The following is a 27,262-nucleotide window of genomic DNA, read 5'->3' on the forward strand; positions in this document are numbered from 1 at the left end:
TTTAAATATTTATTTTTATTGCAGTATCAACTGCAATAAAATGTAGCTGATGACACATACCTTTATGAGAATTCATCAAGGCACTGATAAAAAAGCCATATCTGCCAAAACGTCATTGTTCTGTCCAGGTATTATGTCTCAAAGTGTATGATACATGGGCATTTAAAGGGGTACTCCAGTGATTTGCTATTGCTATAAAGATGGCAGACACACAAGCGACAGATTTTTTAAAAAGAATGGTCGAAATGAATATAGCAGAGGCAGAGCTATTCTGACTTTTAGTTTCTAGAATGAGCCAAGCGCCAAAAACACTGGATCCTACATTTCCCATAATGCAACCAACTGCATCTTTTTGTTCAATCCCCCCTGCCTGGTAAACGTAATGTATTTGAAACTCCATGCCTTCAGTTTGTAACACAGGTTTTCTGTTAGAAATATGTTGACCAAGCTGAGATAACCCTGAAAACATTGCTATGACATCATCAGGGTTATTTTCTCATGATTTGACAAAGCTCCTCCAGAGCCACAGAAGACATACTCAGAAGACATATTAACTGTTAACTGCAATTTAGCCTTAAAATCCTCCCTGTGAGATTATGTATCCAGTGTCCAATGCACATGACACCTTAAAATCCAAATCGCCATCCATAACACTCTACCAACTAACATATATGCAAGCATGATTGAGCCTCATAGTGAAAAACAGCTACAAAGAGATAGTTCCAGAATCTGTTGGATGATTTTAGGATGTGTTAAAACTCATAATCCATTCAACAAAAACTCCACCTGTGCTTTATTCATCTGATTATTATTATTCATTCTCTTTTTAAAAGTAAAACAATTGATGCTTTAGTAGAGTATAAGGTTTAATGATGCTTAAAAACCTAGACTTGTCTGTGTCCCTCACCCTGCCCTTCTCTGTCCTGACTCATGAGGATTAGTTCTGTTCCAATGGTTGTACGGTTGGATATTTATAGCTGATTAAATTATGTGGACTAACACTAACTAACCACCTGTGTGTGTGTGTGTGTGTGTGTGTGTGTGTGTGTGTGTGTGTGTGTGTGTGTGTGTGTGTGTGTTGTGAAAGTAAGTTGTGAGAGTAAGGCCTAATAAAATGGTTCATCTTGTTGAGTCATGCACACAAACACACGTACACACATATACACACAAACATGCTTAAGTCATGCTGGCTTCAGACGACTATGTCATACTTGTATTTAAGAGTATTTGGGAGTGCGCGCACACACACACACACACACACACACACACACACACACACACACACACACACACACACACACACACACAGCTTCAAGTTCTCAGGGGGATTGTCAGTGTCATCCAATCCTCTTACAGTACTGATCAGACTACACACACACACACACACACACAAACACACAAGAGAAGAGAAAAACTCCAGTGGGCAGTTAAGTCTTGGAAAGTGTGTGTGTGTGTTTGTGTGAACATGCTTGTGTTAGCGTTGGAAACCAGCTATAGTTTTATACTAATATACTATATACTATACTATATACTAATTATAATACTACTAATTCATTTGTGTATACACATGTGAAATTTGTTCATAGAAATGTCTACATTTAACTAATTACATTTTATCATGTGCACCATATAAGGCTGCACATGACCACATGTTTAAAAAGAAAATCTCTGCACCATGTATAGTAGAGTTTATAACATGAAATTGTGTAGTGTTTGACACTCATTTGCTGTCTTTCTGAGAGTGAGATGAGAAGATCAATATCAGTCTTGTGTGTGTGTGTTCAGTATAGAGCTGGAGTTTGAACGTGGTTAGCCTAGCTTAACATAAAGACTGGAAGCAGAGGGGAACAGCTAGCCTGGCTCTGTCGAAAGTGACAAACACGTCACACTCACCTCACTGGGGCGGCTGTGGCTCAGGAGGTAGAGTGGGTCATCCACTAATTGGTTCGATTCCTTGTTTCTCCAGGACGTATGTCAATGTGTCGAGATACTTGAGAGATACAAATTGTGTGAATGATTAGATTTCCTCTGATGGGCAGGTTGCATGGTAGCCCCTGTACCCATTCAGTGTGTGAATGGGTGAATGTGATTCGTAGTGTAAAAGCGCTTCAAGTGGTCAGAAGACTAGAAAGGCACTATACAAGTACAGTCCATTTACTTATTAACACACTGTAACTTGTTTGTTTTGTCTGCACACAAACAGAAATGTAAAAATGACAGTTTTTGAATTGCATAAAATGTGCTAGAACAATGTCTTGATGAACAACAGTTTATCCATCCTCACAGTGCTTCAGTGCAGAGTCTCCATTATATTGCAGGTTTCCAGATATAATCGGTGAGCACAGGTTTGGTTTTGGTCCCTGTAAAGGCACCATGACTTTGACGTGGCAACCTCACTGTGATGACAGGATGCACAGCCACTACACCTGATCTTTGTTAGCACATTTCTGATTGTGTACAGAATAAACATACTGGAGTTTGAAACAATTTCTTCATGACATCATTTGTCCACCATAGAGCACTGACAAGTTTATTTTTCAACTGTTAAATTGAAAACATTGATTGCCACTGCAGAATGTCAGCTATCAGCCGCTTCAGTCCAAAAATATAAACACAAACTTCCAGAAAGCCAAATCAATTCACAGTAAGCCTCTGATCTGCATCTCCTTCTTCACCCACAGAAACTGCTGGAGAGCTGGACACGGACCTGCTCACCCCGATGGAGGAGAGAGAGGAGAAAGAGAGAGGCATCATGGGAGAAGAGCAAGAAGAAGAGAGCAAGAGCGAAGGACAACCAGCCAGCACCGATACCCCAAATTCCACGAAAGAAAAAGAGGTGAACTGTGTTGAGGTTCATACAGAGATGGAGGAGAAAGGGATGGAGAAAGGAATGGAGGAAGAAGAGATGAAGAAAGAGATGCATCTGCAGACAGATGTGAAGATGGAGGTGTGCCAGTCTGTGCCAGGCCTCCAGGTGAGCTTCATCCAGGGCAGCGACCTGTTTGGTTACGTAGGCATCGAGGCAGTGCTGGACCAGATGAGGCGCAAGACCATGAAGGCTGGCTTTGAGTTCAACATCATGGTGGTTGGTGAGTGTCTCACACACACACACACACACACACACACACACACACACACACACACACACACACACACTGACTGAGACATTGACATGTTTTATTATTATTATTTTGATTATTACATTTGCAGATAAGACCTTCCCTGTTTGTTATCGCAGTTACATCATCATTGTGCTAATGCTGTGCACAGGTTTTGAATGAATTTGCATGAATATGATTATCATGGAGTGATAATATAACAGCAATCAGAGCAGACAAGAGAGTGACACATGAGTGCAAAAGGGCTAGTTTAACATTTCTGAAAGTTGATTTTCAAGTGAAAAGAGTGTAGACCAGTGGCTTCACACACCTCAAACACTACAGCTGGCTGCTGAAGATATTCACCAGTGAGCCTCAATCATTTGAGGAAAATATTTATTAGCATTTTTTTCTGACCAATATTGTGAAATTGTGTCCAATTTCAGTCCTGTGATGGTTGTCTCCTTAATATTAAACCACATAAGGTATAATGAATTATACTATACATGAAAACAAAATGGATGCAATGATACATTGCTTCTTGTTGACTTGTGTTCTAAACAGAAAAATTGTATTAGCTCAGAGATACGGTGAAAACTGCTTATGGTGATCACATCTGTCCAGGTCAAATTCATCAGTATAAGTGGAAGATTAGTATAACCAATTTTATTTTTATTTTTCTTTATTTCTGATGCAGGTTACCATCTAATTCATTACATGAATATAAAGTAATGAAATGGACAGCTTCGCTATTATACTGAATTTTATTGTCGGTTTCAAAATACAGTGCAGCTGTTTCAAACACTTGTTTCGATTCTGCATCTCGCTGCAGTTTCACTGCTGCATCTCCTTGGCTTGTTTTTGGCAGTTTCAAGGTAACTATGTTTTTCATTGAGAGAAAATGACTCTTTTTCCCGTCATGATTTCAAAGTGCATGCAGCACCAACCTCAGATAGCCAGCCAGAAGCAGACAGGTCACCGCAGGGCAATAATGGTGCCGCAGCCGCTAAGTGCTAATCATATGTGTATCATGGGAGTAAAGTGAAAAAAAATAGAATTACCGTAGTTTTTAAAAAAAAATTTCCATATGTTATGTATGAAAGACCCAAAATGAACACTGTAAGCAGGATTCTTGATTACTATAAACAAATAATTTAAACAGCATTTGTATAGGAATGATGCTGTCCTGAGCTTTTTGATCCATGTAAGGGGTTGATCACTGTAAACGTGATCACTATATATTACTTTAGTACCTATTCTATACTTGACATTTCTACACAATGATTATGAATAGCTGAGCGTCAAAGTGTTGTCAAACAATCCACTCTACTGTATCTTTCCAGACATCAAAATGATACAGTGGTGTTTCTTACTTAAGGAAACCATCTTTTGTTAATTAAACTTCCTGTTAATAATTCATTAGCTACAGTTGCTACAACTCAATATTGTTGGTGAAGTTTTTAAGGCTTGTTAAGAAGTAAAGTTGTAATCCTTCAGATTTCAGCCCTGGTTGATTTGTTGACACACATGGTCACTGGTGGTAGCAGCAAGTGTGGTTTAATGCTACAGCAAACACTCCTTGTACATCTACTTTGTCAGAAATAAAACAGAAGAGCAGCTGGTGTATCCGTTCATAGTTAAACCAAACACACTCACATTGTTTTAATGGCCCTGCTCACCTATGGTACACTCACACAGGTGATTTCACTTATTCTGGCCGATAAGACCTCTTCTCAGGTGTGTTTGGGTGTGTGCAGACTGTGTACGATTGACATCCGCCCTGACTCTCTTGTTAACTTAGTTGCACTTGATAGGGTTGGATACAAAATACAACAATCCTTTTAATTAGTTTGAAGAATTCGGTGACTTCATGTACATCCCTGCATAATTTTGCCCACCTTTAAACTGGACAATTTAACATCTGTTGGGGTGTGCTGGGCCTTTAATAAAGAAGTCAGTAAAAATAATTGCAACCATGATCTGATTACATGTTGCACACAGTGCAAGTAGTTTCCCACACAACAGCATGACACACAGTTGGTTACCTTACTGAAGAGTTAAAGCTGGCGTGCGGAACTTTTGTCTCCCCCATCTGGCAGTGAGAGTAATTACAAAAACACTGTTGACACGTGCTTACATCGTAGGCTCTGCTGTAGTCTACTCCGTCACTACTACTGTCGCATCTGTAAAATGGTGGATAAATTGTTTTGAGCGTCACATAACCCCTGTGAAATGACTTCTTTCACTATCAGAATTTGATCTATATGGAACATTTGGAAAGTCTAGAAGAGCTGCACGATCAAATTATTTTATCCCCATTCAAGTTAGCAGAAGGCTAACAGGAAGTTAGTCTCTAGTGTGCGCGCTCTGCCCATAGAGCATTTAAAGATTTGCAGCCTGTCGCTTGGCACTCTTTTTTTCTTTTAAGATTTGGGCCCGTGGTCCAAACCTGGCCCTCCATCAACTTTAATGATGTAAATTATAATAAAAATAGTGACTCGTGTTTTAAAAAATGCACCTTTTAAAACAGGATTTTACGAAGCCCGCCCCAGGGGACATGTGTTAGGCGAAGAAGGCCGAGACTGTCTGTTAAACTTCTGTTCTGGCCTGTCCTGCTTTCTGTGATCACCTAAACTGTGTTTTAATGCAGCTGTTAGTTGTTTTCATTTACATATTTTTCTGTGTCTTGTCAGCAAACTATTTAGAAATTCAGTCGCAGGTTATACGTATTAGGCTATTTTGACCAGCAGTCATACTAAGGTGCTTCTGCAGATAAAATCAGTGGTTTTATGATCATGACACCATCAGACAAAATAAACAAAAAGTACAGGTTAGTGACAAACATGTATCTATGCTTCAGGCTGCATTGCATTTTGGGGTAACAGATGTTTTGTGGCTGTAACTGACTTGTAGAATCACTTATTACTTATTTTAAAATCTGACAGCTGCTGTCATTAACCTGTATTTTGTTTATTTTCTTTTATGATTTTATCTGCAGCTGCAACAGTTTGGTATGACTGCTGGTCGACATATCCTGTAGTATTTATGAGTTGTGATCGAATTTTATACTCAACAACAGAAATATATGCAAATGAGAACAACTATATTGTGAGTTTGGCTACATTAAAACGCAGTATAGGTGATCACAGAGAGCGGGACAGGCTGGAATAGGTTTAATGGGCTATCTTGGCCATCACACTTGCATGATTTGCCAATCTGTGCGTTTAGTTTGCAGATTTCCATGTCAGTTTTCCTACCATATGACCTGTGGGGGGCTCCGGGTTCTGATGTAAAACAATTGTTCAGCACAAGTGAACAGTAATATAAATAATACCTAATTTGTAGAAAATTGTCTAGAAGATATAAAAACTAACAAAGAAACTCTTTTTCCTTTTACGTACCACTTATGCTCACCTCAGCAGAGTAGTGCATTCACCTGCCACTTTGGCATTTCACACATATACACACACCAGCTCTCTGCCTGTCTTGCGTCTTGTTTTTGTGTGTGTGTGTGTGTGTGTGTGTGTGTGTGTGTGTGTGTGTGTGTGTGTGTGTGTGTGTCCACTAATATGTGCACATGTGTGTGAGCCAACATTCCTTCGCTAAAATGTTCTTTCACTGATTCAAACCAGCCACCCTGCTGTGCTTTGGCCAATCACAGAGCTGCACAGAGAGGTCAGTCTCTTCTTTGCCACTCAACAAAGCTCTCCACTATGGCAAGCTTACAGTTTGACCAATGGGAACTCTCGCATGATAGCCACCAGGTCACTGGGATGACATAGAGTTCTTGTGTTTTCCCTTTTCACTCTGGAAAGACTGTGTACCTGCGTGCATGCTTGTCTTTGCTTTACTGTGAAAGCCAGATTAACATTTAGAATCAGTTGCACATATTGTAAATGGCTGTAAGGGCTCTATACTGCATGACAGTTGCTGTTGCTGTCAAAGAGGTGTTACCAACAGCTGTAATGATGTATATGGTGTGAACCCGTGTGATGCCAACACATCTCCAACACCTCTAACTTTGTTTTTCTGGCTGAAAGCTGAAAAAAAGTGTTAATCTTAGAGATAGGCCATGTTTTTGACCAGTACGAGTCTTTTCTGATAAACTGATCAAGTATCAGTCCCTGGTAGCAAACATCAGTGAGCAGCATATGAATGCAGATTAGTGATACTGACATTTGGCAGCCTTGGACATGTTCACACACTGACTGTTAGTGGGTTATGATGTCAGGCTTACCAAAGAAAAGGGTCAAGCTTACCAAAGAAAAGGGTCAAGCTTACCAAAGAAAAGAGCCAGGCCGCTATAGAAATTTTGTTCCATGTCTGCTCTGACAGGTAACCTGGCATTGTGTGTCGAAGAATATTTAAGATCTCTGTAAATATTTGAGTCCTAACATCGTTAATGTAATTTGCAAATGTGTCTCTTCCTCATTAAGATAATATATTTTGCTTTTCAACTAGGAGGAGGAAGTATAATTCTTTTGAGTAGGATGTGGTTTTTAGAGTTCGGGCTGCCTGCTTCTTCCTGCCACATACTTCCCCTGCTGTTGACTGAAAACAGGAAGCTTACTCTTTATTTCTATTTTTAATTCAAGTATGGTAATTGCTTTCTTTTCATTTACAGTGAAAAATACAATTTTAAGAGGTGTACGTTTGTGTTGTTTAACTGTGTCTACCTGTGTAGGCAAGTGTGTGATTCACAGTGTCTAGGCCACTTCCTCCACACATGCATACACACACTCCTGTCTAAATGTCAGCTCTCCAGACCTTTAGACTGGGTCACACTGTGACATGTGAGATTAGGTGCTCATTGTCATCATGTCAAGTCTGTGAGGAAACTGGACATCACTCATTGCCATGTACAGTATATGATGAATGCCAAAATCTTGACCTGTAGTCCAATACACTGTGGGTTACTCTGAACAGATGTGAATGTTATCCACATTGGTAATATACTATGAAATAGGGGTGCAACGGATCAGAAAAATCACGGTTCGGATAGTATCACGGATTTGAGTCACGGATCGGATGATTTTACGGATCAGCCGAAAAGAAGAAAAAAGGGAGAGACAAATAAAACTTTGTTTTCCATATATTCTGTAAAACACTTACAGCATGGAACTTTTGCTCATGGTCTTAAATGAAAACAACATTCAAGATGTCCAATGTTTAAATAAAATCTTAAAATATATAAAATATTCAAAGCTCAATTGTTAAATTAAATTGCAATATGAAGCATGACACCTTCTTCCTTTAAACATGGTAGTGAATGAAACAACAGCCTGTGTCCACATCATCAAAACTTGATGATTACTTACAAACATGAACACACGTCTTGTCCTACAGCTTAGCTTGTTGAACAAGCCACCAAACAAACATTCACTGGGGAAAAGTGCACCGCTAATGTCAGTTAGCAGCTATGTAGCTAACTAGCTGCTCAGCTGCAGCACATTAAACTGCATGTTAACATACCTGCAGATGTCACTACGGACCCGTTAGATGCTGGTTTGGTCGTTGCTCTTCAAAATCCCTGTTAGCGACGCGCTGTCTGTCCATGACTTGTACTCACAGCAATCTTGTAATCCACGGTTCACATGCGTGCCGAAGTATGGGGGGTGATCTGTACGGATCACGGATCAAGTACGATCCGTTGCACCACTACTATGAAAGATGAGTGCAGAGTCTGTTGCTTTAGATATGATAAGTTCCCAGGACGGGTGGGAACAAAAGACCTTTGAGGTGATTCTACCAGTATCTAAATAATATATTGAGTTGAGAATTATGTGAAAACAGCCATTTTTGTCAGTCAGATAATGAAGAAATGATCAGTATAGTTGATATTTGCTGTCTTGGCTTCGATTCCATAAATTAAAGCTTTATTTGAAGTCATATTTGATGTTTATAAGTCCAACATTCACTCTTCTTTATCTCTGGTTTGGTCTCCACCAACTCCTGTGAAAATATCTAGCTCTTCAAGGGCTAAATATTATATTCACCAGCTAGTTGCTAATTTTGTTTGTTTGTGTTACATATTGATGGTTTCTAACATCACCTGTTTAACAATTACAACTTGGACACTGACTGAATGTTAACTGTTTGCTCTGCTAACTGCAGCTCGATGCTATCGCCACTTTGCTAACAACAATAATCTTTTCATGTTCTCAAGTACAATGTCATATAAGACCAAAATAGACAATGACTACGTTTACATGCGCAAAATAATCCATTTTTTGCCCTTATTCTGAAGAAGGCAATACTCCTACAAAGCTGTTTACATGTCTAATGAAAATGAATATTCCGCTAATATTCTCGTTTACATGCAGAGGGTTTTCAGGGTTTCCCTCTGCTCCAGTGGGAATGGAAATCACAAGATCTCCACAGGCAGTGAAGTAACCAGCGAGGTGAAAAACATTAGTGAACTACTGCCTGATATTTATCAGTGATATGACTGATATTATAAATTTATAGTTACAGGCACATCCAGTACCTAGGTTGGCCCATGATATTTACTACACTACTGAGTGTTTGTGGTGCATCACTCCGAGTCGTTACTGTCAGTCAGGGTAAAAACCAAAGCCCTCCGTCATGGAGAAGGCGCACTCTGCTTTTCCAGCCCGCCCTGAATAGCTCTAAACTCTCCTCTCATTCTTCCCTCAGTCTGCCTTCCTGCTGCAGAATATGTCATCTTGTCTGCACAGGGGTAAACAGGCACGAGGGCCTTGTGTTGCAAACTTCGGTAAAAACCCCAGTTGAGACCATAGACTGTAAAAACATGGACGTAACCACTGTGATGTAACCCATTGGTTTCTGAAGAGCAGTTTTGAAGCTCAAAGTGGGCGGCTCTGGCCATCACCATTTTGGCAGTGCCTGAATCTGCCTAACTCCTGGCTAATCCAAAATGTGCAAAGAGATGGAGCTGAGGCAGGCTGAATGAAGCCTTGTTGCTGAAACAAGCCACCTAGTGGCTAGCGACCTGTCAATCAGAGTAGCCACATCCTTAATTATGCATAACTTTATGGCTTAATAACATTTAATTAGGTGAATTATAAAGAAAAATTCATCCAGACCAAAACCATTTTTGTCCCAGGCTGTAAACATGTTTCTTTCTGCTGTAAATCTGGGCATTTTAACATAGGGGTCTATGGGGATTGACTCGCTTTTGGAGCCAGCCTCAAATGGCCATTCAAGGAACTGCACTTGGCACTTCTGCATTGGCTTCATTTTCCAGCCCTGGAGGTTGCCGCTTGGTTGAGACACATATTCCAAATGCGCTTTATACATGTCCAAAGAATGCTTCTAAAACCAGAACAATATCGGCATATCCCACATGTCTTAATCGTAAAATGCTACATTTGGAACAAGGTCTAAATCAGAATATCCAAACGGAATATGCATGTTTACATGACCCGTATCAAATTCAGAATATTGTCATATTCAGAATAATAGTGGAATATTAGTGCGCATGTAAACGTACCCAATGTGGTAGAGCACAGGAAGTTTATCAGATCTTTTTCACTAAAAACAGCTGCCTGCTGCTGCTGGAAATTGGAAATTAGTGAAATTTGTGGTACATTTAACAGAAACAATTAGCTTAAAGAGGCTAAAAAGCTCTGTAGAGCTGAGGGGAACTGCATAGTTTGTGATAATTCTGTGTAGTTTTGTCACTATCAGTAACCCTTGATCAGTTTCTAATATAAAAATATTGATTAGTGCAACTTAAGCAACTCGAGTGCCAGGAGGGACAGGAGCTTTATTTGGGGGAGCCCTCCTAATCAATGCCTGTATAATTGAAAATATATGGACACAGGAGCAGGCAGAATTCAAAGTAAGAGGTCTTTATGCCACTTGGAACAAACATCTGCTATTGTTTTCTCAGAGAATAAATAATGCATATTATTACACACATACTCGCATACTAAGCGTGTTTAACAGAATTATTTTTATGTGTCTGCAGGTCAGAGTGGTTTGGGGAAGTCCACCTTGGTCAACACTCTGTTCAAGTCCAAAGTCAGCCGGAAGTCCTGTACGCCCAACTATGAAGAGAAGATCTCCAAAACAGTCAAACTGCATTCAGTCAGCCACGGTGAGTCCACAAATACATGCACACACACACACTCACACATAACCGTCATCATCATCATCATCCTCATCGGTAGTCACTCAAGGCGAGTATGACGATCCTCTCCGTTGGGTCGTCTGTGGGTCTTTAGATGGCTGTAGAGGCCAAATCACAATCCGCATACTTTGGTGCAGTGTGGGCAGAGGAGAGTGGTGGTGGTTGGTGGTGGTTGAGCCTTCTTCTCTCTCTCCCTGCGGTGGTAGCTTTGTCTCTGCAGCACGGCATAGTTCCATTTCATGACATGCAGCTCTTGCCTGCAAGGATTTCTTCCAGGAGTGCTTGTCCAGTGCAATGTGCTCCCAGTTGCTTGATGTGATGTGGAATTTCTTCAGACTGGTCTTGATATTGTCCTTGAAACGTTTTCTTTGCCCGTCGGGGGCTCGCTGATCTTCTTTCAGTTGGGAGTACAGGATCTGTTTGGAGAGTTGTGTGTTGGACATGTGGATGACATGGCCTGGAGTTGGTGCTAGATTATTGTTGTCGTTATGCTTGTCATGTTGGCTTCCTCCAGACCGCTGAAGTTGTTGCATCTGTCCTCCCAGCTGATCCTCAGAATCTTTCGTAAGGATCTTAGGTGGTGTTGTTCCAGGGCTCTAGGGTGCCTGCTGTAGTTGGTCCACTCAGCTCCATATAGCAGGGTGGAGAGGACTACAGCTCTGTAGACCAGGAGTTTTGTTTGGGCCTTTAGGTCTCAGTCTTCATAGACTCTTTTCTGGCGTAGGTTCCACAGGCACAGCTCAGGCGATGGTTGACCTGAGAGTCGATGTCAGCTCAGACACACACATACAAACACACACACAGACACACACGCATTTGACATTCACCATATTTGACATTGATGAATATGGGCATCCACAAGGACCCAGCCAAGACACTCTACAAACTGTATGCACTTGAAAAAAGATTAGGTTTTTTTATTCTCTGTTTTCCTCTTTCTTTCAACTGATGAGAGTAGTTCAGGCCAGTGTGAAAACATTATAACTGGTGACCTAGTGGGAGACAGCTCTCACATCCTACTTTCATATCACTTACCTTTAACTTCTTGTCTCATGAGCAGGAATCCCAGCTTGGGCTGTGGCTGTTTCGGGGGGGGAAAAAAATTTAGTTTCGAAACGTGTGCATATCTGTTATTGAATGAGTCCTGAATGGGTTATTTCACAGTGTGCACTACTAAACACAGGCTGATATTGTGTACTTTAAAGAGAGAACTTTATTTGATAAAGACTTTGGCATTGACCCATTAATCAGAAAGATGTATAGGGACGGAGCCCTATAAATAGCCAATTAGAGATCCCTCTAGGGAGCAATAGGCATGGTCCAAATAACAGTGGCGGTGGGGCAGTGGAGGTGCGAAGCTGCAAAGCGGCATTGACTGCAATGAGAATGTAGAGAGACAAAATAAGTAAGGTGTTTTTAAGATCAGATGGTCATTGGTGATAGGCAAGCATGCACACAGAACCCAGTGAAATCATTGGATAATAGTTGAGAAGTGGAGCTTCGTTGTTATGACGACATAGGCAGACAATTGTCTTCCGGCTTGAACTTGCGCTAAAAGCTTCATTATGTTAACATTTTCATTGTGAGCATGTTAGCATGCTGACATTAGCATTCAGCTCAAAGACCCACCTAGCATGGCTGTAGACTCTTTGTGTTGCTTCACTATCCTTTTCTTATCACATTTCCATTCAGTCAATAAAAGCACTCCTTTATATTTTAGATAAGTCACAGTTGAGGATCTCCAAAGTATTTTCCCCGTATGACTGTATATAATGATAACCAGACTTTTTTCAAGTGTGTCTTAAAACAACAGTCGTGCCCATATGAAAAGCAAAAATGCATTTAAAAGTCTCTGTGAAGCTTATATGAGGCTTCAGCAGTCTGAGTTAGTCATATCAAGTGGATATCTGACACATTTACAGTCTTTTTAGCATCAAATTCCCTCTTTGTGTTTTCTCAGACAGTGTTTCCCTGTTGAGCTGTGGTGGAAGTATAGTAACAAAAAGAGGAACTTTGGCACTAAAAAGACTGTAACGTTGAAAGATATCTACTTGATTTGACTCATTTGGACGCTGAAGCTTCATATTAGCTTCAGATAAACTTTTAAATACATTGTTGCACAGAAGGAGGACTGTGGATTTTGTCTCTCATCACTTACATTGTAAGTGCATTATGAAGGGATCTTCTAATGGTCAGTATGAACAGGAGGAATGATTACAGCAAGACAAACATGTTTCAATGTTCACTTGGGCTTCTGACTGTTATTTTAAGACAGACTTCAAAAATTGTGAGCCTGTCCTTTAAGATACACTTTGTGCACATTCACATATTTATCTAAGACTACTTCCTGACTGAAGTTACATTTTTGCAGCTTTTGCTTTTTTATAAGGAAATGTCTAATCTTACTGTGCACTTTAATGACTTCAGAAGACTTATTAGCTGCATTCAATCAAAATAGACTGATTGAGACAGCTTTGTTTTTGTGGGTTTTTTACCTCCTGGCCTTACATTCAAATTTTTTGGTACTCAAGATATTTAGCCCATAGTCAGAGTATTAGCAGAGTTATTTGGTTGAGAATTTTGATTTACAAATGTGGTGAAAATCACAGATTAGCTGTCATCACTGGGGAACATTTCAGCAAGAACTTGGGGTGAAAAGCTCACCAGTACAAACAGGTAGTCATCCAAAGTACGCGTGCATGTGTGTGTGTGTGTGTGTGTGTGTGTGTTGCCCTAAAAGAACACCTCGGGCCACAGACATGAAACATTTATGTTCTGAAATTCCTCCACGCATACACGCACACATGCACACACACACACACACACTATCTCTGTCTCTCTCTGTCAGAGGAATGCTCTTTTTCAACTGTCACTCCAAGAATGTGAAGCTGCAGACCATGACATCTTCCATAAACATCATCTCCAGCACTCTTACATGGATCTTCTAACGTGTAAATGCATGTCACATTTATGCTCTGCACACTCTGAAACATAGAAAACATTTGAAAACTCCTCAAGAAAACTCTAGCCTTGTCTAAATGTAACCATCAGAGTGGGCTGTTGAGGAGGACAGCATTGCAGTAAAAAGCCTAAATATGGTCATGATTCAGAAGCATACAGCAGGTTTCTGCACATCACATCATTTGTTTTCTTTTAGAGAGAGTGACAGAGTTAAAACTTTATAATCTGTCTGCATAACCAATGTGAATGTAACAAGGGATTTAAAACAAAGGAACAATAAGGGGTCAGGTTTATTTGAACAGTTTCATGGAAATTAATACAGTCAAATATAATCAGTAATAGAAAGAAATGCTGTACCATGGGAATAAAAATATATTTCTGTAATTCTGTAATTTAATAATGAAGTGAAGTGAAGTGACTCAAACCACAGGGTACAGTTATTGTAAAAAAAAAAAAAAAAAAAAAGGCAGCTAGCAACACCTAGAAGCTGCAATATTGATTACATCCCATGGTAAGAAAGTGTTGGACAGACTGATAACTTTGGCATCAGAGCCTTACCAGAGGTAAAGACAGGGTAGAGATGGCATGAAAATCACATCAAATCATCATGAGGGGAGCAGGAATGTGCTCAGCAAAGTTTGTCCATTAGACTGTGATACTTCCTGTGTACAAGTGTAAAATGTGACTTGATGTTGGAGCTTGAGGAAGGGATCAAATGGCAATAAAGATCAAGAAATAATGACATGGTAACCTGGACATTCATGTTCAGTGGGATCATCAGTGGGAAATCCCGACAGACAAAAGGTCAGGGGGTTCCCAACATCATTAGGAAGCATGCTCGCTCTGGACCACAGTGCTCAATGGACAGACTACTGTTCCAGGTTCATGAAATCAAGGTGGTGTGATGAGGAGGTGAGGAAGTGAAGCTCGCCTCCACATGACAGGACTGTCAGAATGAAACTAGATCTTAGATCTGTGTTTCTCTTCATATGTGTAATCCCAAGTGACATTTAGCTCTTTACTAAAGGTCAAACACTTAAGTCATTCTGGTATACTATATACAGCATAATTATGGTTATTCTCACTAATTTGTTAGGAAAGACAATTTTCCTTCCCAGTCACACCTCTCACTCAGACCTTTACAGGGAGTTTTTATATTTACCATCACTGCTTCAGGGACAAACTGAGAGACATTTACAGTCTCATCGCCTCTGCCCACCAGCTCTTGTCTCTGTAAAAACTTTATGGTGGAAACTTCCCTGGAGCTTCAAATCTGGAATTATACTGCAGTTACTAACTCCTTAACATTCCCAAAACTCAATGTGCTGTCCGAGAGGCCACTCTGACCTCACTGCCTATAAATCCAGTAGATTTTGGGAAGCAAAACACAGTTGCACAATTGTCTCCCTCTAACAAATGTAAAGTCCATTAGAAACCTAGTAAAGTGTGTGTGTGTGTGTGTGTGCGTGTGTGTGTGTGTGTGTGTGTGTGTGTGTATGTTGCAAGGGTGTATTTAATTTTGTTTTGAAGTTATAGCATAATCTTAGAACAACAGTCAGGAGCCCAAATGAACATTGAAACATATTTTCTTGCTGTAATCATTCCTCCTGTTCATACTGACCATTAGAAGATCCCTTCATAATGCACTTACAATGGAAGTGATGGAGGACAAAATCCACAGTCCTCCTTCTGTGCAAAAATGTATTTAAAAGTTTATCTGAAGCTAATATGAAGCTTCAGCATCCAAATGAGTCAAATCAAGTAGATATCTTTCAACGTTACAGTCTTTTTGTTACTATACTTCTACCACAGCTCAGCAGGGAAACACTGTCTGAGGAAACACAAAGAGGGAATTTGATGCTAAAAAGACTGTAAATGTGGCAGATATCCACTTGATATGACTAACTCAGACTGCTGAAGCTGAATATAAGCTTCACATCAACTTTTAAATACATTTTTGCACTAAATGACTGTGTGGACACACTGTGGATTTTGGCCTCCATCACTTACATTGAAAGCACATTTGAAGGGGATCTTTTAATAGCCAGTATGAACAGGAGGAATGATTACAGCGAGGAAAACCTCTTTTCACTGTTCATATGGACACCTGACTGTTGTTTTAAGACACACTTGAAAAATTATGGACCTATCCTTTAAGGTATATGGGTTGATCAATTCAAAACCCAAAAACATGATCACAAACACATTCGAGTAAAGGAAAATGACAAGCCATTACACATCATATGCAGGTTCAGTGAGTATTAAAACAGTGATTTCATTGTTTTTCTTCTTTGCTCCTAATGACAGAAAGAAAAGTACATCACAGCAATCTGGCTCTTTCTGACAGTCTTCTGACTGCCTGTCAGGTTTAGCCAAATATTTAGTTCTTGCTCTTTGATTGAAGGTGTTTGCACCAGTGAAACCAGTTCTAGACTGGCTGACTGGTCTAGACAGTGCATGTAGTACTTCATTGCAGGTTAGTGAAAATCTTAATGATCAGGTTCCAGATGTTTGCTCTCATGCTTCCGCTCAGAGGAGGTTCCTGTGTGCTTACTCAACATTAGCAATGGACTTAAATGATAGTCCTTACTCTGCTGCTCAATTCCTTTTGAACATTCACACATCACCACACAAACACACACACACACACACATAAACACGTGAGCTCACACATTACACTGACTCAGTGAAGGTAAAAAATACAGGAGGTATCACTTTGATCTCATCATCACACACATTATGTACACACACCACACACGTTTGTCTTACTGTTGCTTACAAGGATTTACCATTCCCACGGCCAATCCTAACCTTCAGCTTTACTCCAAACTTAGCCAAAAACTGTTCTTATTACATCCTATAGTACGTCCCAATTTTAAAGGACAGGTTCAGAATTATTCAAGTCTGTCTTAAAACAACAGTCAGGAGGCCAAATGAGCATTGAAACATGTTGTTCTTGCTGTAATCATTCCTCCTGTTCATACGGACCATTAGAAGATCCCTTCATAATGCACTTACAATGGAAGTGATGGAGGACAAAAACCTCTTTCACTGTTCATAGGGGCACCTGAGTGTTGTTTTAAAACTTGAAAAATTGTGAACCAACCTCAAGCTAAACTCTCAATCACTGTGCTTCCTTAGTTTTAGGTTGCTTACCACTGGCACAGAGAGAGACTGTTTGCACCAGTTTTCAAATTTTACTTTAAATGCTGATAATGCTGATTTGTGTTTTTAAGTCCTATAAACATAATTGTTATTTATGCTAAAGAATATGCATTTTTACAGTGTAAAATGTAAGGTGTAATAAGAGCCTTTTATCTAATTCTCATCATGGCAGGATTCTCCCAGGCCTCTTCTGTGAAATCTGCCAAAATCAACCCATATGACAATAACTATGAAAAGGCCATTTCTGATTCCAACTTGAGGCTGCACATTGGCTGCCAATTCACACATGATGATTTGTGTGAATTGGCAGCAAATCATGCATGATGATTTGCTGGATAGTCTGGCAACAGTACACCTCTCAGCCACAGCAGAGATATGTGAAAATATATTTTTGTATGTACATGTAACCCATCCCCCTTTGTGCTTATCTGTCTAGTGATTGAGGAGAAGGGGGTGAAGATGAAGCTGACAGTAATCGACACTCCAGGTTTTGGAGACCAGATCAACAATGAGAATTGGTGAGTGGCACAAGAGAGGAGACATGACGGGATAGAGGCAGAGAAGGAGAGGACACTTTCCAGAACTGACTGCCATAGTATTTATAGAAAATTTCTCTTGTTGTAATCCAAAAAAAAAACTACCACAGCTTCACTTTATGCTAGTTTTGGATGCATTTTGACTCACATCAGAGTCAGTGTCTCATTTTAAATCCAGTGTGCATGAGTACAGAATGAAAAACATGTGACTGTCCTACTCTAACTATATAACACTTCTGTCAAGTTGAAAAGTTAGACAAGCATTTACTCACAACTCAACCTGACATAACCAGTATCACTGAAAACAAGTTAAATCGCCTGCATCTTAATTAGAATTTAGCCATTGGTGAGTCAGACAGTGTTCAAGTGGTTGAGTAATGTTTGCTAAAACCACAGTGGCCAGCTTAGTTAACTTTTTTTTTAATGACGCTGCATAGGTTTTCGAAATGTATTAACCAATGGGCTTTGGGTTCATTTGGTTTTGGTCTTTTCATGTAATTTTTTGACATAACAAAAATATAATGTGATGATTTTCTTAAAGAAATGACCAGAATATATATAAAATCACTCACTGACTCTTCTCTGTTACTCCTTTCCAGCTGGGAGCCCATAGTGAAGTACGTCAATGAGCAGTATGAGAAATACCTTAGAGAGGAGCTGCATGTCAACCGTAAGAGGAGAATACCTGACACCAGAGTCCACTGCTGCATCTACTTCCTCCCTGCCACTGGACACAGGTCAGTACTCACTCATGGCTGGCTCCAGCATCACACTTCTGCACAAACACGTGGTTATTCAATCAGAATCAAAGTGCTGAATCATATTTATCATAATCACAGCACCTAACCCCTTGTTCGTTGGATGGACCCGTAAAATGTTTTCTGGCAGCATACAGCAAATGTCAAACACTGAAATATATTTTGGATGTGAACCTGCACTCCCGTGGTAGCGAGGTGTGCAGCGATGTGGTAGGCCAACCAGGAGAAAATTACACTCAGTCCCTCAACAGGCGCATCCTGGCAACTGTACTGTTCCTTGACTTTTTCTCTTGACATGTCTTCACCTTCTGGGTCTCTCTGACCCACGCTCCTGACTTTATAAAGTTAAAATTAAGACATTGGTGGGTGAGCTGTAGCTAGAGTGATGAACTCTTCAAATGAGTGAAATAACCCCCAAAAGACAAAGTCAGACAAAAACAAAGCACATCATATTACTGTATGTGCTGCTTCACTGGGGCAACAGCTTTGTGAAAAGATGTTTTTAAAGCCAAGAGTTTGGGTTTACTGCTCACCAACATTTTTGTCAGTTTGCAAGGCCAGAAAATTCTTATTTGGTCAAAGTAGAAATAGTAAAAGGACAAGTGTTAGTAATTACTGAGTGTTCTGTTTCTTCAGTGCCCTAAAACGTTAGAGGAGGTATTCTATCTTTTTTATTTTACTGTCAACAATCCCATGAAAAGACTTACACTGGCAATGACTTGATCATACTAACTAAGTATTTTCTGTGTATCCAGCCTTATACAGTGTTACACCTCTGTGCCATAGATCTCAAACTGACCAGAGATCTGTCTGTTGCCAGGTTACGCCCCATCGATGTTGAGTTCATGAAGAGGTTGGGAAAGGTAGTGAGCATCGTTCCTGTCATCGCCAAAGCAGACACACTCACCATTGAGGAAAGACAGGAATTCAAGGAGAGGGTGAGGGAACATACACACACATTAAAGCTTGTTTTCTTTAGATCACTTTCTTTTCCTCCAGCTGTTCTCATTGTGAAACACGAACAAAATGTGATTTCAGAAAATCACTTCACTACACCATTTGACACCATGCATGTATTTGGCCCTCATATTCCCTGTCTTGACACATAGCCTTCAGTGTGAACCAGTTTACTGACCTGTTTGACCTGTGTTTGGCCTTTGACCCTTTGACAGATAAGGCAAGACTTGGTGGCAAATGGGATTCGTGTTTACCCCCAGAAAGAGTATGACGAGGATCCAGAGGAGCGCATACTCAACGACAGGATCAGGGTAACATATCCACTCCTGTCATTTAGTCAGAATCATAACCAGCTTTAGTGGCCAAGTATGTTTATGTATGCAAGGGATTAGATTCTATTTGTTACTATTGGCTCTCAATGTACGTATAGACCACTCCAATCCTAACCCTAAATTGGGTTTAATCAAATCAGCACACACATGTTCACTGTACTTGATGGGAACTTGGAGGCAACCAGCTACTATACACAATGGACAGAGAGTGGGAGGTGGAAATCAGAGTTAATATACAGGTATCTTAACAACACCTGAAAAGGGAATCTTTGTTTGTTTAGATGGGCATTTATACAGTCAAGTTACTGCCACAAGTAAGGAATAATCAGATGACTGCCTGAATGAACTAAAGACATAAATACTTCATGGAGCATTAGAAACATGCTTGGTGTGACTGTCATGGAGATGGTCAATTTCATAGTCAGAAAATTATAATCTCATATGATATGACAGAGTATGTAATCATTATTTAAGCTAATGGTTTTAACTGTGCAGAGGTTAGTACCTGTAATCATTTATTCTCCGTGGGCTGATACTGTGGGTATCACATATTATAGTGAGCATGTCTCACTCAGGCTCATTTGAAGAATGAGCCTGAGTGAGACATGCTCATATTGTGTGTCCAGGAAAGCATTCCCTTTGCTGTGGTGGGAACCGACAAGGAGCACCAGGTGAATGGAAACAAGGTGCTGGGCCGTAAAACAAAGTGGGGAATCATTGAAGGTAAGGCAGCAATTTAACATGAGCGTTACCTCATTTACACCTGGTATGAACATTCATTCTTACAGTCGCCATTGTACGTGGATTCTGATCTCATGTTTGGCAAAACAGATAAGTAGGTGCAGCCAAGGCTTCAACAGCTGCAGCAGCTGCTTCAATCCAACCTGAAATGAATTGATCTTTTGCACAAAAAGTATATAATGGTAGTTTATTTCTTAAACTACCATTTCTTCCAATACATCCCTCGCACTTCTTACTTGAGTCTGTGGCAGTTATTGGCAAAATGAAAGTTGGACATTCTGCCATATTAAAGACACAGATTTTTTGTTCAAAGACATCATTATGAAAATCTGCCTCAGTTTTACATATGGACTCCATTTTTGTACATGTTGACCATCACTTCAGTTCAGTCTTTATTGTCCCACATAAAAGCAGAATAAAACACCATCAGCTAAAGAAGTAACATGCAATAGCAATAAAAACAATAAGTGAGTAAAAATAAGTATAAATAAAACATAATAATAACAAAACTAGAACAAGAAGGAAAAAAAGGAAACAATAATAAGCAATAAACAATAAGACAGAGACTTTAACAACCTTGTTTTTCTCTTTTCACAGTTGAAAATGTGGCACACTGTGAGTTTGCCAACCTGAGAGATCTACTCATCAGGTGAGTTACACTGTGCTCTTACACTTGGCTCATCATGAAAGATAAAAGAAACGGGATATGGGTCATTTTTGAGGACCATAAAAGTCAATGGAGGGACCACTATGACATCCAAAGTGAGGATCATGTGACTGGCAGCAGCTGAAGGCATAATCAGGCTAGTTTGTGGTGGCTGAAATGTGTATCATATAAAGCTCACCAGTGGTAATGGCTTATTATGACAGTTACCGCAGACAACCAAAAAAATAAAATAAAATAATATAACAAAGTAAGAATAATAAAGTGCTGTTTAGCAGTGCAGTCCAGTTTAAGTGCAAATGAAGTGCATTTATTGCACTTGAAACAAAGGAAAATTAAGGAGTACCTGCATCTCTGCCCAGAGGGGTCGAAGAATGAATTCCTCCAAGAGTGTGACTCTACTGCTTGTTGCTACTCATGCAGTGCCATCACAGCACACGTTTTAAGTGGAAGTGTTGTAGGTTAGCCATGACCAACAATTTTTCTAATTTTCTTAAACTTTTTTCACACACTTAATTCTGTCAATTTTCTCGAGAGAGTATTGCTAGTACCCTGATTTGCACAGTTCATGGCGTTGAGACCATAAAGACACAGAAGAGTTTTTGAAGAGAGATCAGTGAGGCAGTGGGATGCAGCCACGAGGAGACTATGGCAGCAGGCTTTTCACCTCGTCTTCTAGAGTGGCCATTCAGAACCAACAGAAACACTTTTGTCTCTAGATGTGGTGGGAGGATACAGGTTTGTTTAAAGCAATCTCAGGCTTGTAGAATGTGTCACAAGTGTAACAGAAAAGTCCAGATCATAGTTTTTCATGATCATCAACTGCATCTCATGGTCTTCATCACCAAATGGAGCTGGCTCAGATGTCATCATGTGACTTAGGTACGGAAATGTAGTCATGTGATAACAAGTGGTTATACAAGGGGGTAACTTTTTCCAATGTTGTTGTTGTATTTGAAAATTGACAATTGTTCTTGCCAAAAACCTTTAAAAGGTGATTAAGTTCTTATATTTTGGCACAGTAAATACACAGTTCTTATTGACCTGAGATGTGTTCACAACTCTGACGCAGCATTCTCCTCAAAGTTCATAAATAAATCCTCATAGGTGTAAGCCTGCTGTTTCAGCTGTTACTAGGCCACAGCATCTCTACTAGTCGGGGTGTACAATTAACTTTAATTCAGTAATAATAATAATGCATTTTCCTCTAGTGTGAGTGAATCATTCTGATTTGAATCTGTTTTGATCACTGGCAAGTGACCTTCGTGTTAGTTGGTTGATCCCTGATGAGGTAAACCAAGGCGAACCCTCCTCGGATCCTCATGGCTCATTGTGGATTATCCATTACATAAGTTTAAATCTATTACTCACTACTTACTGCAGTGTGAGGGAGATAATCCATTCATACAGAACACCTTTTGCAATGCCCCTCAGAGCTTTATTCACCTTAGGAATATGTCAGTCAAGCAGTGTGGCCTGTACTGTGACTTCCTCTGGTTGTCAGTGTATTGAGTTTTAGCGGTTGGAACTTTTTTACTTCTTAGTTCTCTTTACATTTATTCCAGTCAAATGAGTCTCAGTGGGATCATTTTGGTGCTGGAAAGGAGACTCTTGCTTATTCAGTCTTCAAATTCAGGATTCCTGGTCATGGAACGGTGGATCAGCTTTTTATCTTTGCAAGAATACCTGAGGGATATGGGACTTTACCTATCCAGTCTGTATGTGTTTTTGGACCTGGAGAAGGCTTATACTGTGTCCCTCGGGGTCTCTTGTGGGGGGCACTTCAGGGGTATGGGGCACCTGGGTTCATTACTATGAGCCATCCGGTCCTTGTATAACCAGAGTGAGAGCTGTGTCTGCATTCTCGACAGGAAGTCAAGCATGTGCCCTGTGGACATGGGGCTTTGCCAGGGTTGTGCCTTGCCATAGATTTTCATTCATTTGAGATTTTCATAGACAGAATTTTGTGGATGAAGAGCTTCTGCTGGCCTTGTCTGCCAAACAACGTAGCTTCTATCAAGTGTTTTTAACTACAGTTGCTAAAAGTTTGTCATTAATGACTTGTAACGCAGCCCTCTTTTTCTGAGCCAAATTTTCTTAAGATCTTTTTTAGGCACGCTATCTTTCAAAATAACCTGCAACAAAAAGTCTACAAAAATGTTTACATCTATTTTAGAAAAAACATGCAATGAATTTTAGTAACATTTCTGTAATTGAAAGGATTATACAAAACTGCACACGCTCACAAATAGTTTAGGGATCATTTAATTCTTGTGATAGCTCCATCAAGCAATTCCTGACATATTAGAAATGTAAAATGTTATCACTTCCTACAGAAGGACCTCCTCGCTACCTGATCCATTTATGAACTGCACAGGTCTGAATCATTGTCGTGTTAGATTAATCAGATACCAAGTTGTGAATCTTTCTGTATGTGTTTCTTGCGAAGGTCTCACCTGCAGGACCTGAAAGAGGTGACACACAACATCCACTATGAAACCTACCGTGTACGACGGCTCAACGAGAGCAACGTGAACTTCAGTGAACTGGGACTGTCCACCTGGCCTCTGGAGAATGGAACTGCTGACAAATGCGAATCGGAGAGCCACCTCTGATCCCTCCATTAGCCTCCTACTCCAGGAATTCTGATGCTACTTGTCCAATCAGAATGAGAGATGGGAAAAAGAAAGCTATTTTCCCCACATAAAATGGGATGGAAAAATGATTTTTTAATTGTTTTTCCCTTTTGTTCATTATGGGACCAACTAGTGGATTGTTTTTAAATGATAAATTCTATTTGAGTTTTTACGTAAGACATAAGAAATGCATCAGATATGGATATATTTTTGAATGCGAGCTCATATATATTTTCTGGAAGTATGGTGACATATATAGGACAGGGAAGAACAAGCAGCATAATATGGAACAATGAGAGGAAACATAAACACAAGTCTCCCAATGGTATGTAAGCATCTTGGTATCTTCTAGATTAATGATACGCTGTATGGCCAAAAGTATGTGGATAGCCAAGGCCATAGTGCCAAACATTGTTGGCTGATATCACTAATGCTCTTGTGGCTTAATGAGAGCAAATCCCTGCAGCTAGGTTCCTACATCTGGTGGGAAAACTTCCCAGAAGATCACATATGGGTGGAATGTTCGGTTGTCCATATACATTTGGTAATGCAGTGTATCATTCTTGCTGAGGTCAAATGTGTTTAAATGTGATTCTAAGGAAAAACCCATCATGTTATGGCTTGAGGAAAGGTTTCGATTGACAATTGACAATAGAAACAACTATGAACACCAAGCAGTATCCAAAATAATTGCAGCATTTAAAGCAGGACAATTAGCTCCTCCTCAAAAAAAAGAAAAAATGAAGCTGATGCTGTGCTAGGTGCTGCCCTGTTCATTTTGTCTCTTTCTAAAAGGACTGTCTTCAGCTTCTAATCTGAAGTACTCTAACTTTGTAAGAGTCAAGTCTTCCAACATGCTGTGGAGAGGTAGATGATGTTTGGTTGAAATTGTTTTTTATGAAAAGAAGGTTGCCTTTTCTGAGTTAATGGCAGATGTAACTGACTGTAGGAAATATAAAGTAAATGATTAGACTATAGGGGTTTGGAGGACATTCTGTATTGTACCTTTCACCCTGCTGAGTTTAAACGTCTGCTAGCTTCTCTCTCCATGCAGAAGTCCATGTCCACACTCACATGGATAAAACTGAATACACTGTTTATGTTAAAGATGTTTGCCCACACTAGTAAAATGTCAAAACAACAGAAGAATACTTCATTTGTTGACTTTCTACCTCTTTTAAAGAGTAACTACACCCCAAAATGTTTTGGAGTAGTTTATATCTATTTATCATTTGACACAGATAGAAAAAAGCAAAACTAGTCATTGGGCTCTCCTTTAATCATGCAAGTGCGAAGTGTTAGATGTTGGGTGCACAGACTGTGTGGGCGCCTTCAAGAACACTTTTTTTTAATCTTGGTTCATGTGTGTGCAAAAGTGCACAAGGTCTAGGTGCAGGTGAATATAGATCAGAGGTTGTGGTGAGTAATAAATGTACTCTCATCGCTGAGCTGAGCCAGATAGTGATGCATGACAGCATTAGCTCAACAAATGGAGAAACATTTAAAGTACAGTGATGATAGCTATTAAAAATGTTTGATCGGGTCAGTTTAAATCCTACAGTATCTCAAGTAGTAAATTTTCACATCATATTGTAATAGATGTGACAGCAGCATTTGCACTGTGATGCATTTCTAGAATAAAACATGAGACATCACTCGCTAAAAACTAAGTTGTGAAGCAGGCAATGGATGCATAAGAAAAATGTTCCCTGGTAATTCATTGTCTCCCATAGAAAAAGCAGAATACAGAGTTATAATCGACTGCATGTGTAGACACCAAAATACCACACAGACAGGCAAAGCCAGTTTCAAGGTAAGGAAACCACCAAACTGTCATAGTGCTGCTCGTTGTGCCGCCACAAAAACAGGGCCCATTTACATCATCAGTTGAGAGAATAATGTGCGAAATGTCCAAATTTAGCTCAGAATTGCACCTGGATAAAATGAGCAGAAGGCATTAATTTTAGATGTTTGAGTGTACAAGAGAAATTTCTAGGCTAAGACTGTTTTAGACTCAGTATAAAAGCAGATTGATGAAGGCTTGGTCACTGATTTTTCAAGATCGTGATCCACTCTCATTTGCAAGCTTTACTCTGAGTGGGATAAGCTTTTCTATAGTTTTTGTTAGTGATATTTCACATTTATTATTTTGCAGATTTTAGTGGCTTTTATTCTGCTATCTTCTCAGTACTGCAGCTCTGATCTGTGGTTTTGAACTAATGCTACTTAAGCCTGGCACATAACAGGTGACATTAACAAGTCTTCACAGATGTTGACAGAGAGACGCTGTCAACACTATTATCCCCATTTGTACATTTCAGTGCATCGCAGCAGGCTTTTCACCTCGCCTTAAAGTTTCAAAACAGGTATAATTACACTTGCCTTTAGTTGTGGTCAGACGAAAAGTTGATGAAGCATAATGAGACCATACATATCTTTTTTTTTTATTGGATGCCAAAGCTTTGCTGGCCTCTGTGCCTTTCCAGCAGGTCAGAGAGCCCATCAGTGGCTGCTCTTGGTTGATTAGCTCTGACTAGCACTGCAGGCTTGCATCATTCACACTACCTACACTGAGTGTCTTCATACCCCATATGTCATCAAACGCTATGTAGCCATGAGACTAAGCCCACTGACATTTGCCCACCCACTGAACTCCCACTCTGTTGCATTTTTTAAATATGCTAAAAAAAAATTTAAAAAAAAGGTCCTTACAGAAATTGAGGACGTACTTACACTTCAAAGAGTAATGTAAAGCAGTGTTTCACTCACCACAGTCGCTGGGTCTGGTCAGAGATGTGCTCTGTAGCACTGGTGTACTGACACACCCTGAAATACAATTCTACATCACTGCATCTATATATATATATATATATATATATATATATATATATATATATATGTATGTGTGTGTGTGTGTGTGTGTGTGTGTGTGTGTGTATGTATGTATGTATGTATATATATTTAATCTAGGGCTTTACTGCAATATCTTTGCATGATTTACAGTTCAAAAAACTCCTATCTTATACTGTTGCAGCCCTTACATTCAGCCACTTTCTGAAACTGACCATTTTAGCCCCTTGTCTTGGAATATCTTCGCTTGAGCATAACTGCTATGTGTGCTGTGCCTGGAGCAGATGACCATATAAAGAAATCTGTGACGAGCTGACGTCAGTTCATTGTGAAAGTATAAAAAAACATTGGAAACCTAGTATTCAGAGCAGTCTGAAGCCTGAGCTTTTTGCTCACGGGGATCACTTTTACATACGTTTACCTCATCATTTGAAATTTTGGCCACATT

At 39.8% G+C, this 27,262-nt stretch overlaps 1 protein-coding gene across 3 annotated transcripts in view; it reads left to right on the plus strand.

The window, feature by feature from the left end:
- Nucleotides 1-26,810, plus strand: part of sept12 (septin 12) — an 83,928-nt gene extending 57,118 nt beyond the window's left edge. For all 3 annotated transcript variants that reach the window (XM_042392632.1, XM_042392633.1, XM_042392634.1), the window contains 9 exons: nucleotides 2,682-3,089; nucleotides 11,053-11,181; nucleotides 17,777-17,858; nucleotides 18,476-18,613; nucleotides 19,455-19,572; nucleotides 19,807-19,902; nucleotides 20,550-20,646; nucleotides 21,262-21,313; nucleotides 23,778-26,810. In XM_042392632.1, the coding sequence (XP_042248566.1) occupies nucleotides 2,682-3,089; nucleotides 11,053-11,181; nucleotides 17,777-17,858; nucleotides 18,476-18,613; nucleotides 19,455-19,572; nucleotides 19,807-19,902; nucleotides 20,550-20,646; nucleotides 21,262-21,313; nucleotides 23,778-23,943 (1,286 nt within the window). In that variant the 3' untranslated portion in view covers nucleotides 23,944-26,810. The remainder of the gene's footprint in view (nucleotides 1-2,681; nucleotides 3,090-11,052; nucleotides 11,182-17,776; nucleotides 17,859-18,475; nucleotides 18,614-19,454; nucleotides 19,573-19,806; nucleotides 19,903-20,549; nucleotides 20,647-21,261; nucleotides 21,314-23,777) is intronic.
- The last annotated feature ends 452 nt before the right edge of the window (nucleotides 26,811-27,262 follow it).

The sequence above is a fragment of the Thunnus maccoyii genome, chromosome 18 (genome assembly GCF_910596095.1).
Source record: "Thunnus maccoyii chromosome 18, fThuMac1.1, whole genome shotgun sequence".
Classification (NCBI taxonomy): domain Eukaryota; kingdom Metazoa; phylum Chordata; class Actinopteri; order Scombriformes; family Scombridae; genus Thunnus; species Thunnus maccoyii.